Below are 17,784 nucleotides of genomic sequence, written 5' to 3'. Positions count from 1 at the left end.
TTCCCTCCCTCCTTCCTTCTTTTCCTTCCTTCCTTCCTTCCTTCCTTCCTTCCTTTTATTCTTTTTCAATACATGGTTTCTCAGTGTAGTCCTGGCTATCCTAGAACTCATTCTGTATACCAAGCTGGCCCCAAACTCAGAAATTTGTCTCTGCTTCCCAAATGCTGAGATTAAAGGTGTCTCCCAGCTTTGGCTGAATTTTTACCCCAAGTAAAATAAAAGTTTTCCATCAACCAAAACACTCTTTAGTGGCAATCATAAAAGGCAATGCTTAAATTTGAGCTCATAACGTGAAAATGTATAATTCCAAATTACTATTTATGTTAATTATAATTTGTTAATTGAAAATGCCATCAAGAAAACAAGCATCAGGGGCTAGGGACATGGTTCAGTGGCATAGTGCTTGCTTAGCACACACAGAGCTCTACCTAGCATCACAATTTTTTAAATCAAATATCATAGGGAATGTGTGACTACAGGCATATTAAACTCCAGACATCAAAGAAGAAAGGCAGAATGTGTTCAAGGGGACCACAGGATTGGCCTGGCTCTCTTAAGGCTGGTATTTGCATCAGTATAACTGGAGAAGAGCAACCCAGCATTTAGACAATGCACAGAGGCTGCTGGAGTCACCTTTTATTGGACTGGCTGACTTGTTTTATAAAACCATCATTTAGACAAGGCTTTCCTTCTATACATGTAGTAAGATTGTTATTACATATAAAAAGCAGAACAAACCACAGTATTGTTCTAGATCAAACGTGCTAGGTTCAAATTTTCATCTCCACCACTTCCAAGCTTTGTGACTAAGCAACTTAAGTAACCAAATCTCTGTTCCTTTAATAATAAAATGGAGAGCACTGGAGTCTGCCTCTCTGGTAGGAAGAGATCTTCTCACTAACTTCTATAGTGATCTAACTGGTTTAGCATTTGAAACATTATAAGCTTGATACTCAATAACTGACCAGTGCTCTTTTTAAAGATAAATTTATTTGTAATCAAAATATAGAGTCATCTCTGCCATTTCTTCTGGGAAGAGGAAAGGGGGCTGGGCAAGATTCAGGAAGGTTGCTCCCTTATAGTACATAAGAACTTGCCTTGATATGAAAACTTTCCTTGGTAACAGTGACAAAACCCAGGTGGTAGTTCAAATCTGTGCCATAGGATGAGACAGGGAATATTTTCTTTTATGATTTTTCAAAGAACTTATATTTTTTCAAAGTATGTGAGAAAAACAGTTATGGGAGTGCTTTTATACTTATAATACCCTACAATGAGATACTATTGGTCTCTACTTTGTCATGTCCTATCCTCCTGCTTTATTGGGATGTGAATCTATTAAAGGGGTGGGGCCTGGGAGAAAGTACGCAGTCATTCAACTCTAGCCAGCTTGTACTGCCTTCCCAAGGCCTCATCTTTTTTTTTATTGGATATTTTATTTACATTTCATATGTTATCCCCTTACCCCATCCCCCACCCACCCAGGAACCCCCCATCCCCTTACCCCTCCTCCTTCTTCTCCGTGGATGTAACCCCCACCTACCCCCCCACTCCCACTTCCCCACCCTCAAAATTCCCACCCCCTGGGGCGTCCAGCCTTCATGAGGTCAAGGATCTCTTCTTCCACCTGTGCCCAGCAGATGCTGGCGAGGGTGTGGAGAAAGAGGAATACTCCTCCATTGTTGGTGGGACTGCAAGATGGTGCAACCACTTTGGAAATCAGTCTGGTGGTTCCTCAGAAAATTGGACATAGCATTACCTGAGGATCCAGCTATACCACTCCTAGGCATATACCCAGAAGATGCTCGAACATATAACAAGGACATATGCTCAACTATGTTCATAGCAGCCTTATTTATAATAGCCAGGAGCTGGAAAGAACCCAGATGTCCTTCAACTGAGGAATGGATTCAAAAAATGTGGTGTATTTACACAATGGAGTATTACTCAGCTATTAAAAACAATGAATTCGAGAGGTTCCTAGGTAAATGGATGGAACTAGAAGTTATCATCCTGAGTGAAGTAAGCCAATCACAAAAGAACACACATGGTATTCACTCACTGATTATTGGATATTAGCCCAGAACCTTGAAATGCCCAAGATGCAACTCACAGGCCACATGAAGCTCATAAAAAAGGAAGACCAAGTGGGGGTGATTCGGTCCTTCTTAGAAGGAGCAACAAAATACTCAAGGGAGCAAATATGGAGACAAAGCGAGGGACAGAAACTGAAGGAGGGGCCATTTGAAGACCTTTCCACCTGAGTATCCATCCCATGTCCAGTCACCAAAGGTAGATGCTGATGTGGAAGTCAGGAAGTGCATGCCGATAAGGGCCTGATATGGATGTCTCCTCAGAGGCCTTTAAGAGTCTGACATATTCAGAGGCAGATGCTCACAACTAGCCATTGAACTGATCATGAGGTTCTCAATGGAGGAGTTAGAGTGAGGACTGAAAGAGCTGAAAGGGTTTGTGGCACCATGAGGAGAGCAACAATACCAACCAACCACAGCTCCCAGGGTCCTAACCACCAGCCTGGGAGCACTTATGGAGGGATCCAGGGCTTCAGCCAAGGCCTCATCTTAATGGAGCCAAATGATTCTGAACTGAAACCAAGAGAAAACTAACAGAAGCTTTCGCTTTATAAACTGTTTATCTTGGGTGTTATTGTGGCAAAAGGCTAACAAAATATTCAACAAATATTATGGATTAACTTGGAAGTGCAGTGATTTTTGGAAAACAGGGTAGATAAATATAAAGTTATCATTGCAGTCAAAAACACTAAAACAAACATTTTTTAATTTTGAAAGTATCTGATAAATATTTCACTATATTGATAGTGGTGGTATTCTGGTATTTTATTTAGCTTGATTTTTTTTTTTAAAAAGAGCTTGACAAAATGCAAGCAACATCATTCCCACTGAATTAAAACAGCATTGTCTAGGTTTGTGAAACTGGCCAGTAACAGTATCTGGAACACATTATTACAAATTATAAATCTTGGGAAATAAAACAAGAAAACTATGAGGATCACAAAAATGCTCAAGAATTACCTAGAAAAGAGTATTTGTTTTTAACTCCTAGTTTTGAATTTTCAAAATGCTTGGAATGCCGAAACAAAAATTTAAAGATATGATTTTTCATGTGCTTTTGAATGACAACATACTAAATCGTCTGAACAGTATAGTTTCCCCCCGCCCCCCCCCCGCTTAGGCATTAAAGAAGTAACCTGTGCCTTTGAATGTTCTACTTAGTAAAGCAGAGTAAGAAGTATTGCTGATGCAAAGGGTCTGTACCAGATGGGATCCTAGAGCTACAGGAGATGTGGATACATGCCCCACCCCTAGCCCTGAAGCAGTCTGCAATTGATAACCACTTGCAAGTGTAAATTTAGTTTTCTCCAAGGGAGTTTCAGTAGAGAAACAAACCACTCTTAACTGCCCAGCAATAGGTCAATAGGTCAACACAAAATGAACTCCACAGCATCTTTGCAGGTTCTTTATTTTCACATTAAGTGCTGGGTTTTTTGTTTGTTTGTTTGTTTGTTTGTTTTTGGGGGGGTTGCTTTTAATTTTTAGTTTGGGAAATTCCCCACCCCCATATTATAGGACCTTCTTGTGTATATTATGGCTTCTGGTTTTATGAGATTTCTTTCCTGTGTATGTGAATATATGTGTCTCTGTATCTATGTGCAATTCTTGTGCTTATTTATCTTATTTTATTGTATTATTGTTCCTTGGATGCCAGTTTGTTTTCTAATGAAAGACAGAAAATGTATTGATCTGGATGGAGATATGGTGAGGAAGAATTGAGAGGAGTTGGGGAAGGCACAATCAGAATACACTGTACAAAAAAAAAACTATTTTCAATAAAGGAAAAATAAGTTCTGATGAAAATATCCTGAGGACACACTAAGAAACCACGCTCTGGAGTCTAACAAAATAGACCCTTTGTGGAATAGTTACTATGGGTATATAAGCTTGTATTTCTGTGTCTCTGTGCATAGAGAGAATGTTTGCAGAGAGTTGTCCAACCCCACCAAATCCAAAGCTAAAATAGCTGTCATTTCTGTAGATCACCAGTCTGGCTGACAAATCTTTTTTGTCCTGTAAAGAATATTTTTTCGATGAATGACTCAGACTCAAACTGCATATTGGTAACTATATTTTAAACCAAAAATTCCTCACATAATAAATACATTTTATGCACATTAACTTCAATTTTACTTCAGAAAGCTATTTACAATATAAATAATTATAAATGGGGACACTTTGCAAGATATCATTGACATAGCTATTATTTCCTACTTTACATTCCAAAGTAAAAGTTCAGATTACAAGTTTATACTACAATATCACTAAAAACTATACATTGCAAGAGGGTATTTCGAACCAGTATCTTCTCTCACAAATATAATCCTTTTTATATCATGTCAGTCAAAAAACAAGCATAAAATACTTTATCTTTCTTGAAGTGCCTCTGGTTTCTTTCTTTCTTTTTGAAATCTGTTCCTTTGAAAAAAAGTTACAATTACTGTAAAAAATTTGTCCGTGCCAATTTCATTTCTTTTGAAATGTAAATACATAAAAATTATTGGGTAGAAAATGACAATATATGTCTAAGATTAGCAGATTAGGACAAAGTCCTCTTACCTAGGTTAAGAGGGCAAGTTCACACAGCAAATCCCAGTACATAAAACTACAATGCTTAGATTAAAATTATCAATTAGAATTTCTTGTGCGAATCATCATACATTGCATATAGCACATTTTTAAATCCTCAAAGTAAGATAGAAGTCATAGTGTGTGTGTGTGTGTGTGTGTGTGTGTGTGTGTGTACTTTTTGCACACAGTTTTAGAAAAAGAATTTGAAACAAATGTCTATATGGAATTGAGTGCCATCTTACCTTTTGAATTTAAGCACTACCCGTACAACCTTTGTGCACAAGATATAAATACCACACAAAACTTTCCCCCAAGAATATTTTCTATTTATGATACACTTACATGTATCCGCAGCTGTTCTGACACCCACATAAAATTTAGCATGTTGTATCCACCATATATTTTCACAGTAAGAGCTAGCCAACAGATTTTACCTACAGTGAAATCCTTATTCACAAAAACCTGGCATTTACATGGATTCTCAATTACATATTTGGAGGACTCACTCTCTTTTTTAAGTCGTTCAGAAAATTGGATGTGTGTCTACATCTGTCATTTGAATGAACTAAGAGCTCAAATCAAGACATTCAAAATTTTTTAACAAGGATTACTATATCACAGTGGTAAGGTGAGTGATTCCCAGTCAAGTACTCAGTTCTCACTCTGTCGCTCCCAGTTACTGCTAGTACTAATAGAGCACACCGATAGCTTAGTCATTAGCAGGTTTTGAGAGAGAAACAGACAGAGAAATACAGAGTAAGAGATAGAGTTATAACATAGCAAGTCTGTATTCAGAGTGTCCCCAAGTATACTATCACTTACATTATCTAGATGTTTGGTGAAGGGAAATTTCATTTTATTTTAAAATAGCTATTCATATCTTCCAAATAATCTTATGTTAAAATTAAACCCCATTTAAATAAAAGAAAGGACAATGGAACATATTATCCTTTTTAGGAGATCTCATTAAAGCTTATTTTAAGTGGGATTCTCTGCCCAAAGGCAGTATGTGGCTGCAGTGTACAGACAGCATTAAGAACAGTACTTACTGGGAATACTCTAACCCTATAAACTATAACCAAGAAATAATAAGTGGCTTTCTGTATAAACACTGAAGGAATTGTTTATTACAACCTGTCTGGTTTTGCGTGTCTATCAGTTCTGTTGTAGTGTCTTGTACAGGCAAGTACAGTTTTTAAAAAATTATCACATTAGATTTTGCATGTGATGTCAAAAGATTTGTGGGGCTGAAGCACACATAAATGTCTGGCCTATAGTGTCTCTGACCTTAAAAATACATCAAAAAGGAATTCATCAACTGTATGTTCTCAGAAACAATTTTAACAGAATTTCCCCAAGGAAAATTTGAGAAACATGTATTTCATTGGTCATCCACAGGTTTAAATTTTATCTTGGTAAAACAAGCAAATGGGTATCAGAGATATTCTTAATATTTCCAGATAGAATGGGCTTCATGGAGACTAAGGAACTGTGTGTGGAATTCTTTATAATTGTATGTAACATATTTTTATGAATCCCTAAAATGATAGAAGGAAACATGCTTCTTAGGCTTTCCATTTTTTAGTAAAGATAGGAAAGTCAAGAAATAAAAATGAAGCAAATTGAAGTTTAACGTTAATTGATTAAGTTACTGGGAATGTATTTTACATCCCATATTTTTACATCTCATATTTTTAAGACAGATGGCACATTCTTTATGAGCAAATATGTTTCTATAGAGAACAAAATAGTGTAGATTACAAATTAATTTTATATAACTACACAAACAATAAGAAGTCACCTAGTTGTAAATATCAATTAATTTTGGGTCGTTTATAGTAATCATGCCATTCTGTAAAACAATGTAAGCTATATATATATTGTGAGTCCATGAAGCATTATATAAAACATTATAAAATTGCCACTGCAAAATTGACATTTGTTTAATGGTTAATGTATTTTAAATGGGCCAATCTACTAAGATTGTTAAGCAAAATGTAATGGAAATGAATCTATCCTCTTTTAAAAATATTACTTATGGCATTCTGGGAAGCATTGTTCCTCCTTTTTAGGCTTTGTCTGTGGAGATCACAATTTATTCTTGTGTGAGTTATTCTCTACATAAAAACTCTGCTGGAATTCCTTTAGTGACAAGTATCTCTCAGAAGGTACCTCTGATGCACCAATGTATACCTACCCAGCAATAGAACCTACTTGTAGAGATTTTCTGCCCAAAATAGATATTCATCAGATATTTGTGTGATCTATAGAATTCTGTAAAACCTTCACCATCCTGAAAACCTCCTTCATGTTGACATTTTATTCAAATCACTTGTCCTTTGAGTTTCTTTGACACAATTTTCCCAAAATTACTGAATATTTTTCTTATGGAGTTAAAAATTTAGTTTTAATTTTCCTTTGAATATTTTTGAAAGTATATTTAGGTACATTAACTGTATTTCTCACTGATTTACACGTTTCCTTGTTTTCATTGACAATGTTGTTCTGTTATACCCAAGTAGTGTTTAATTTTATGTAACCTCTTCTCTCATGTACAAACAACCCATTATTCACCTCTCAACTTACTGTCATACAGACTGCCACCAAATTATCTTATTGAGTGATGAAAATACAGTACTAATCCCTGAGTGTCCAATGCTATGTAATATTTTCATAATTATCAAGTCCACCCTCCCCCTTAAATATGACAAGAGTCACAGGCATGGGAATTCTAAAAAATATTATCTTATGAAACTTTTCCAACCACACATGTCATTTTTCTTTGAATACTAGAGTATAGTGCATTAAATAAATTTTACTATTTTTCTTCCCTTTCATAAATTTCTAGCACCTACATTTGGCTGCATCTAAGAGAATGTTGCCTGTAACTCTTCCTTCTTGAAAGAGCCCACACTTGGCTTAAACAACAAAGTATCTAGACCTCTGCTTGTGAATAGAAAATCCAGAACCATCAGTCTTGAAAATTTATAGCAGAGTTTTAACTGCTTACAAGTTTATTTTTAGCCTATCAATGAATCACATGGCCGTGGACAATAGCTGCCTTTCAGACCAGATAACCAAGAACCATGGACTGGTTATGAGCCCTAATTAAGTGAAAGACATGGTCAGAATGGAGCTCTTGGCATACAGTTCACTTGAATTTCTACTGTGCCACATGAACATATGAGCAAGTGTGTTATTTTCTTAGTTTACAAACAGCAAAGAAAGTCAACATTTTCCTTGTGGCTTCCCCCAGCACCCTTTGAACCACTTGTCCCACTGCCTAAGCTTTTATCTTAGACTCTCTCCTGAGGCTTTCCACATACTGACACACTTACCTAGCTGCTCTGAGATGTTCTTAAATGCTTATCCTGTTGTCATGTAGTGTTTTACATATCTTCTTTGGTTACTTTTGTGCTTACCAGCACTTTGTCTGCGTGAACTGATTAAATTTCGTATTTAGTGTCTTTTGTACACTAGCTGCCAAAATGTTGTTTACCTCCACCTTAAAAGTTGTTTGGAGATTTTGTATCACTCTACTCTGTTCTGCGCTTTCCTTCACTGAGCCACATAAAATTAAGTAGGCCACATTTCTTATGTATCTCCCAAAATATCAGTGGTATGACTTAGAAGATTCCTTATTGTTGTGCCAATACAATCCTGATCTATGTCTAACTTAAAAGCAAGTGGAAAAATCACCTTTTCCTCATTGCTTGTAAGGGATACCAGGTAAAAACACATTTATGTACCACAGCCAGAACCATTTCTGTAATTTATGCCGGAACCAAATGTGTGGACTAGTTTGAGATGAAGAAGGGGAAGTTGGTTTAAGAGACACATCCCATTCTTCCTTAGTTATTTTGGGAACTAATGCTTGCTTCTTTGTGATCGATAAGGAAAAGTAGCCATTTTGTATATTTATGCATGAGAAGTGTACATAGAAGTTTCTGAGCAGCATGTGGTCTGTGTGTAGTTCTACTAGATTGTTATAACACAATGATTTTATTTATCAGCCCTTCCATGTGATATATGCTTAATTTGCATTAATATTCTTCAATTCAAACAAATCAATTATAGTTCCTCTATAATATGTGGCCAGTTTCTGTATTCATTTTAGCTCATTTACCTGTGTATAACCTTGAATGTTGGTGCTGTGTTTCCTTTATTCACAGGAATTGATATCAAATAACCTTAAAATTTAACTTAGGCTTTCTAACAATCTGTGGCATAGTAAATGTTGCTAATGGAGGGATTAGACTATAAATATGTTTCAGAGACCCTTGAAGAACAAAATATTTTAGAAAAACATCAACTTCCATTAGTTATTATAACAGATGTTCCCTTGTGTCCTTGTGCTGGGTCTGGCTGCATCCTTAAATGGGAAGTTACATCAAAGTGTGAACCATTACAGCCCAAAGAATAGTTTCTAATAGTCTCACTGTCATATAAATGTTCCAGGGCATAACCAGTTAATGTATAGGCATGCTTATCAAAATACTGCCGGTGGGAGCCAAAACAGTTTGGAGAGATGGCAGGATGATCCCCTGCTGTCTGACGTGGAGACATATCTGAATGTAGATAGTCTTTAGCCAGGATTAAACTGGACTTTGTAATGCGATCAGAACTGGGACTACTTATCCGAGACAGTGCAGTGGGGCTGTTGTCATAGTCATGTTCATGAGGGCTGAGCATCTTTCCCTCTCTCTGCTGGATATGGTCACACGGTGAAGTGCTGACAAGAGCTGAGCTGTGGCAGACATCACCTGCAGGTGGGGGCTGTTGATAGTTTGCAAAACAGAGGGAGTGTTTTTTCCCAGCTCCATTAATGGAAGCCAGTTGGTCTGGAGGGGCTTTCCTTAGCTGTAATCTGTTCTCTTCCTCTTTAATCATCTGCTGGGTAGCTCTTATGAGAGTTTCAATTTTGCTAGGTTCATGTGGGCTATTTTGATACTGTTCCGTGCGGTATCGGTCACCGGATTCACTGGCTGACCCAGGGTCTGGAGAGCTGACCACACTATCTTCATCCCAGTGACCTCGACCTACATCACAAAAAGTAAAAAGTAGGTGGTGTCAAAATTCACACACACAAGTGCATTTCTTTCCAAGAAAAAAACTTACATCTGTCATTTTAATACAATATTGGAAACAGAAACAGGTTTATATATGACAGAATATGGGCATTTGTACTAGGATTCAGATGCATGTTGGATTCAAAAGTAATCAGTGGGTTTTAATCGAAGATAACATTTATAAACTTTTTATAATATAAACCTCACTCATGAGTTGAAAATATCAGCGAAACAGTAAGTGCATTCATATTTCTCCTTATGTTATTGGACCTACACATCTATAAGTACTATGAGAAAGATAAATACAATTTGCTTTATGCTATTTTCTAGAGCACCGTTATTTTACATGGATGCATAGAAATTCTTTTCAGTTTAATTTAAAGAAGACAAATGCATAAGGTGAACTATTTTAAATAAGTCATAATTCTCAGTTTATTTTTAAAAAAGCTCTGTTAGTTTTTAGAAAATTAGGCATTCACAAAAATGTTTGTATATGGGTATATGGACAGATAGATGATTTAGCCATAGAGATATATTGTCATAATCAAAAATATAAATACTTTGTTATCAATAGTAGAGTAAGCACATTAGCTTCAGAGGTAACAATGGAAACCCTGGTTAATTCTAAAACAGAAACATATCTCATTTCTGAAAAAGGCTCTTGAACATTAGTATTTTTCTGTAACAACCTGTTCTGAGCCAAAGATGCAAGTCTAACTAACCCTGGCAAGTGATGCATGGAAAATACATTTCATAAACTGAATTACCCTCAATCTGAAATAAAATTTTAAACAAAAAGAAAAGCAGGTAGGGACATAACAGCTTTGCAAACTGCTTATGACTGCAGAGGAGTCTTGTATCACACAGACCATTACTTCCTTTCTTCTTTATTTGTTTTATTTCTAACATTTTCTTCCAAACCATATGAGGGTAAGCCAGAGTGTTTCTTCCCACCTTTATCTACAAAGTAACTGCCCTTTGCCCTGGATTTCCATTATCAGACTACCAAAATGTTCCTTGGTATATAACAGATTGTTTATTCAAAGGAAAAACAGAAAAATAAAAGGCAGCAATAGAAAGAAGCTAAAATTATTCACAGAAGTATCTGTAAATGGGAGCCTGTGCAAAGGGACATGGTTTCACACTGCTCTCATGCCAAGAGCAGGGGAGTATTGAAAGGGCCTTCATAATGTCACTGACTTTTAATAAATGGGGAGATTATCAAAGATCCATCTCCATCCACATTTAGAATTACTGGAATAGACTCTTCTTGTTAACACATTTTCTTTGAAGAAAGTAATTACTAAAGTAATTCACTTTGTAATTTACAGAATAATTTAGTTTGGAGAAAGTAGTGCCAATTGTCAAACCTCTAACTCTAATGCCCATTTCTATGTGCTGGGGAAGCTGTGAATCTATCCCAAGATGAAAATACTGGTGCTTTCTCTACCTTTTTTCAACTTGGTGTTTTGGTTGTCATAGTGATGGGAGGCAGTTACTGGTAACTGATTCCAAGAAAATCTAAACATCTATGAGCAAAGTCATAGTCCACTAAGCAAAAACTGTCGTTTCCAACATAACAATACTGCCCTCGCTGATAAACAGCTGCTGTGTGAGGATACTGAGGTAAATGACACGGGAAAAAAAATCTATGGCCACAAATTTATAAATCACTGTGTCTTAAATTATATTCTTTATGGTTTTTAAAATGAGAAATGCATTTTGTTCTCGTCTGTCATAAATACGTTAACACTACCAAAATAAATATACTTAAATTGAATAGACTTAGTGTACATTTTACAGCCTCCTGCTGGGAATCTGGTGACCTTCAAGCTCTTACCATGGATTCTGTGGACGGAGGTGATGTGCGGCATGCTGTTCTCATAGGCTTCTCTGCTCTCCGGGGAGGCCTTGGTAAGCGGCAAAGCTGCTCGGGAGCCCCACCAGGGATCTCTCCCAGCAGGTGGTGCTCCCAGGAAGTACCTGCCTGCCTCACACCGCCCTCCCTCGCAGGCTTGGGTGTGGAAGTGCCTGTCCTCCACCAGCCTGGAATGGTCCAGCGCAAAGCCATAGCAGAGCGAACTGCGATCTGGGAACTGCCTGTATGCACAGGACAAGTCATGCTGAGAGCCAGGCCTCTCTGGGTCCAGGAGCTGTGGGGAGGCAGTATCAGTCAGGGGACTTCCACCCCACTGGCTATCATGGTCGGATTCCGATCTTTCAGTGTGGAATCCCGAATACTGAAACCAAAGGGACAAGGGACAACATCAATAATAAATAAATTAGTTAAACAAAAACAGCCTTCATTCTGTAAGTACCAAAGGTCACACAGGCCTAAGGCAGCCAAAATAAGACTTGCTGTATCATTAAGGTTCCCATTAACTTTGAACAATTTAATTAGCTAATGCCTATACAGAAAATCCCCCTGGCAGTTGGAAGAAATAAAAATAAATAGCAAACATCAAAGTCCTAGGCACTGAATTAAGTGAATTACCCCAGGTAGTTCTAATAATCCTTCAGTGCAATGTCAGTGTCCTCAGTTATATGGATAAGGCACAGAGTAAAACAATTGGCCAAGACTACAAGGAGGTACTGAATAACAAAATCAAAACTCAAAGCCAAATTCTATACCACCACCCTAAAACTTGCTTTTCATGTTCCTTCTTAGAAAAAGATAAAAACTAAAGCTTAAGATAACAAGGGTTCTGAGCCTTAATCTTTTTGTTAAATTCTTTTTATTTGTTTATTTATTTATTTTTAATTGTATATGGGGAGGAGTGTGGCATACGGGTGTGAGAATGAGTGCCTATGGAGGCCAGAGACCTTAAATTCCCTGCAACTGGACTTATAGGTGGCTGTGAGCCACCCAACATGGGTATTGGGAATTGAACTTCAGTCAGCAAGAGAAATATCATCTGTGGACCTTCTCTCTAGCCCCTGGATAATTTGTGCTAAACTGCTAACACTTGAAACTTGTGCCAGGAACATCATGAATACAGCAGAATAGCTACTAAATACTGCCCTAACTCAAGTGCAATGTAACTTTGAATGCCTTGTCCCATGTAAGCTGGATTTGTTCACAGCTTTGCTTCTGAAGTTCAGTTACACACAGGATCATGGAATTCTGCTGATCACCTTCTCTCCACTATAGCATCAGATACTAAAACAAAATGTAAAATTCAAGCCAGCAGGATGGTTCAGTAGGTAAAAACATTTGCTGCATAGAACTGAGTTCAATCCCCAAATTGCATGGCAGAAAAAGAGAAACAATTCCTACATGTTGTCCTTCTATCCTCCATATATACATGGTGGTACACATGCAGTGTGGTATATCCACACTCACAGCATACCCATACACATAGGTGCACACAAACATACATGTAATAATAATAAAATTTTTATTTAAAAAAACAAAACAAAATATAAAATGTTTCTCAGACCTCCTGTGAAAGTGTGCTCAGTTTCAGGGTCTCCCTAAGCCACTTGAGTTAGGGCAGTATTTAATAGCTATTCTGCTGTATTCATGATGTACCTGGCACAGGATTCAGAGTGTTAACAGTTTAGCACAAATTATCCAGGGGCTAGAGAGAAGGTCCACAGATGTTATTTCTCTTGCTGACTGAAGTTCAATTCCCATAAAATTGGTAGTATATTAGAATACATGGTACTGGAAGGTACTCTACATGCTACAAAAGGAGAAAGGTAATCATTTACTCAGCCACAAACCATGAGCCAAACAACAGTGACCTGCCTACAAGATATGCTGGTACAATAGTGGCACAATAGTCACAAAAGTTGTAGGAGTTATCAACCCTCTTTGATTGGACTTCAGGCCCTTTACATGAGGTGGAATCCATATCTGACACTGTTAGGTGGTTAAGAACCTGAGACTATACAGACCATAGACCTAGTGGGAAACCAAGTACTATGATTTTGCAGCGATGGCAAGAAAATAATTCCTGATAACATTCTGTTATACTAATAGTTCTATGTCTTACTCCACCATCATCAAAGAAGCTTCTTGTACTAGATGAGAACTACCATGAAGACACAGAACTGAAAAATGTACAAAGAATAAAAAGACTTTGAAGCAGTCTGTCCTAAATGAAATGTCTTCATTAAACTGCTCCCCTCAAGGATCAAGTATCTATTGAGAAAAAGAAGTAGAAAGATTCTCAGAGCCAGATATAATAGATAACTCAAAGAAAACACAAGAGGATTGGTACAAATATAAACTCATTGAGACTGTGGCCACACACACAGCAGGGCCTGCCTAGGTTCAAGCCAGACAGTGTCCCAGTACTAAGAGGGGGATCCCACATCTAACCACAAAACTATATACAACTGATACCAGCTTACACAGAAACAATTATTTTTTCCAATGCAGTCTTACTGGCTATATTAACCACACTTAATGGTAGGCTCCATGCCCAGGAGTAGTTGGCCACCACAAAACAAACTCAATGGTATTTTTTGTAGGCTTTTTGTCTCATATTGCTTTATTTGGGCTTTTTAAAATCTTGTTGGTCTTTATGCTTTGCTTGCATATTTTGGTTTGCATTGTTTGTGTGTGTGTGTCTGTGTGTGTGTGTGTGTTTTCCTTGTTTTATTTTTTTGTTCATTTGTTTTTTAAAGTGAAAGAAAGGGCATGGAGTTGGGTGAGTGGTGTAGGTGAAGGGTCTGTGAGGAGTTAGGAGAGGGTGAAAATATAATCAAAATATAGTGTATGAAAAAAGTATTTTCAATGAAAATAAAGAAATACAGAAAAATGGCAAAAAGAAATTCATAAAATGGTAGCATATTAATTTCTGACAGAGATTCCTTAATTCTTAATTAATTAAGAATTAATTCTTAATTAATTCTTAATTCCTTAATTTCATAATTTAGATAGAAGAGATTATATGGCATGATAATTTATTGAGAACTTGATATTTGTTTGCTGTATGCTAATGTCTACCTATATTTATCATGTGGTTGTCTCCATAACCACTCTAATGCAGATATTAAACATCTCTTGTTTTCATTCTTGTTTTTCAAAGAACCTAGACTCCAAAGCACAATTTTATACTTGAAGTCAAACACTGTCATTGAAGAAAGGAGATGGCCAGGGAAATGGTTCAGTGGATAAAATGTTTGTCATACAAAAATGAGTGCCAGAGCTATAATCCCCTGAACTTATGTAAAACAATGCATGCAACACTGTATATCTGTTATCCCAGCACACACAGAAGCAAACAAGACTCTTCTCAAACAAGGCAGGAGAAAGGTGTGAACCAACAGCCAAGATTGCCCTCTTACTATACATTTTCATTGTGGGACGCATTTATCTGTATATACACCTGAACACACACACACACACACACACACACACATACAAAATCATACACACAGAAAAGAAAAAAATTGAAAGAGGTGAGAAAAAACAGGAACCAATGTTAAATACAATGTTATATATTCAGACAGGAAGCACTGTTTTATAGATGCTGAAAGTCCATGGCACACTTTCTTTACTAGCCTACCAGGGGACTAGTGATCCACGGAGATGTGGGTTCCTCTACCTTTGTCACTAGTTGGTTGAACAAATAACCTGTGCTAAGCCTTTCATATAACAAAGCAAATGTCTCATCTTTTACAGGCCCACCCTGAGCATGACCCTTCCCACCTGAATGCAAGCAAGCAACTCTACTCAGGCCACTTGGGAAGAGAGATGAGGGCACCCAGGTTCTTGTCAGGCAACCAAAAACTATGTTAATAGGGGACACACTCAGGACAAATCTGAATACAAATTCCAAGTTCAATAATTCTAAGAATTAGGAATGGCAATCCTAATTATTATTTTATTTCGGTTATTTTCCAAGTGAATAATCAGAGCAATCAGCATTTTCCACTAAGAAAAAGAAGACCAACTTGTCTCCTAGCATGACTGTACATGGAAGACACCAAGGCAGCCTGAGTTCTGGTCCCTATATCACAACTCCCTGCCACAAGCCTACTCTCCCAGACACACCAGTCTCTTCCCACAAAATAGCAACTACAGCAAAACAAGGATGAAAAACCCTGGTCTTCCTGAGTTGGGGAACTGAATGACGTCTGTGTCTTCTTCAGCAATGCTTACCTCGAAGAGGCTCAGACATCTCTGCTGTCCCAAGCTAGGGATAACCCAAACATCACTTGTTTTTGTAAAAGTATAAACTAGACTTTTTTTTGAAGTATTCTAGTCAAGATTTCTGAGCTGTGTTGAGTGGGCAAAGCTTTCCTTGAATGTATATGGGAAAGTAATATCACAGCAGAGAATAGTCTATGTAGTGCTCATGAAGAAATCCAATGGGAGGCAACCCAGGCATACATGAAGTACTTATTTCAATAACACCTGAAAAGAATCTGAGAGGAAACCCCTTGTCAATAGCCTGGAAACTACAACAGTAAAGACACTGCCCTGAGGCATTCAAGCAGCAGAGCAGGGTGGCACTCTTAGCCCATGAGCTTAAACTGCCTTAATACTACAGATGAAGTTCAGATATAAATGTTTGCATTTTAGGAAAAATGAGTGAACTTTTACGAGCACACAAAAATAAAACTGATTCATAGTTACTCCGTTTTTTGTTTTACGTTGGCTTTTGTCTGAGTGTGTGTGTGTGTATGTGTGTGTGTGTGTGTGTGTGTGTGTGTGTGTTTTGTTTTGTTTTGTTTTGTGAGATAGGTTCTCACTATATAGTCCTAAATGTCCTAGAACTCAACATGTAAATCAGACTGGTCTGCAATTCAGAGACCCACCTGCCTCTACTTCCCTAGGGCTTGAATTAATACTAGCACTATCATTTCTTGCCCCAATTTCTTTTTAAAATGAATTGCACTCAATATTAAACATTGTTCTGAACACTAAAGCCTCATTGTTTGATTTGAAATATTTCCTTTTTAATTTTTGAACAATTATCAGCCATTATTTGATTAGAACATGTGTCCTATGTCAAAGCATGAAGGAATTGGGAGATGATTAAATTTCATTAAAAAAAAAACTTGTATGAAGAAAACACAAAAATGGAAATAGAAATATCTGAGTAATAAAATTCTAGTCAAATAATGCTAAAAAGAAAACTTTTAAGGCATCATTCTAAATTGAGTTAAATAATATAACCCAACATCTGGAGCTGCACATATAAACACAAACATACACACATTGCCACACATGGAACTAGGTGCTACCTGGAATTAGGAATCTGACATATCCATTTAGAAATGGACCACAAATACCTACCACATGGCTGGGGTTGTATTTAGGGGCACAGAGCTTAATGAGCATATATGTAATTCTTTGGGTTTCCCACCCAATTCCTCAATGCATAAATAAGTATTGTAGAAAACTAAATAGATTTTAATAAAAAATTCAATGAAGGGAACTGAAAATAGGATAAAGCCACCTAAAAGAACAGAAATTAAAAGAAATAAAGAGAAAATAGTTGAGAAGTTTTTTAAAGTTTGATAGTTGCATATTTATGTGAATAAAAAAGTAACTAGAATTGTTAAAAACTGGAAAAAGAACAAAATAAGATAAACTGTCTATCTAACATCAAGACACACTGTATCACTACTAAAAAATTTCTAGAGACATAGGTGATTGTTAGACCCCTGGACAGGAATGAAGTCATGTGAGGAGAAAGCTGAGTGTTTGTGAAAAAACTCCAAAAAAACCAAGACAAGTCCTTCCTATGAAGCCAGTTTCTTCAAAAGCACAAAATTGTTCTTGGTATGTGTTTTCATGACGCCCCCAAGTGTAGTGGATAAGAGTGAATTTGCTTCAGATTATTCAGATTATTAACAACTGGCTGTTGTTGTTTATATGTTTCTATGAAAAAACATGCTTTTGTCATATGCAGTTTGTCTCTACCTGCGGCTGATACTCTGAATAAAGTAGGTTATTGCCTGAGGCCCCTACTCTATAGCAATAAACAAGTGATCAGACTAACAGAACATTACAAAGTACACAAAAGTAGGTCCACAGAAATATCACCAATTTATGTTTGATGGACTTCTGACCAATGTAAATGGTGATG

At 37.0% G+C, this 17,784-nt stretch overlaps 1 protein-coding gene across 1 annotated transcript in view; it reads right to left on the bottom strand.

The window, feature by feature from the left end:
- Positions 1-4,148: 4,148 nt before the first annotated feature.
- The window catches only part of Sim1 (SIM bHLH transcription factor 1), an 85,090-nt gene continuing 71,454 nt past the window's right edge, over positions 4,149-17,784 (bottom strand). Inside the window, exons 10-11 of the mRNA XM_028773630.1 lie at positions 11,574-11,973; positions 4,149-9,703 (exon numbers count right to left, since the gene is read on the bottom strand). Coding sequence (XP_028629463.1) covers positions 8,973-9,703; positions 11,574-11,973 — 1,131 coding nt within the window. The 3' untranslated portion in view covers positions 4,149-8,972. The remainder of the gene's footprint in view (positions 9,704-11,573; positions 11,974-17,784) is intronic.

The sequence above is a fragment of the Grammomys surdaster genome, unplaced genomic scaffold (assembly GCF_004785775.1).
Source record: "Grammomys surdaster isolate TR1022 unplaced genomic scaffold, NIH_TR_1.0 232, whole genome shotgun sequence".
In the NCBI taxonomy this organism is placed as follows: Eukaryota; Metazoa; Chordata; class Mammalia; order Rodentia; family Muridae; genus Grammomys; species Grammomys surdaster.
Note: the sequence above shows the minus strand (reverse complement) of the source record. Positions and strands in the feature narration are given on the sequence as shown.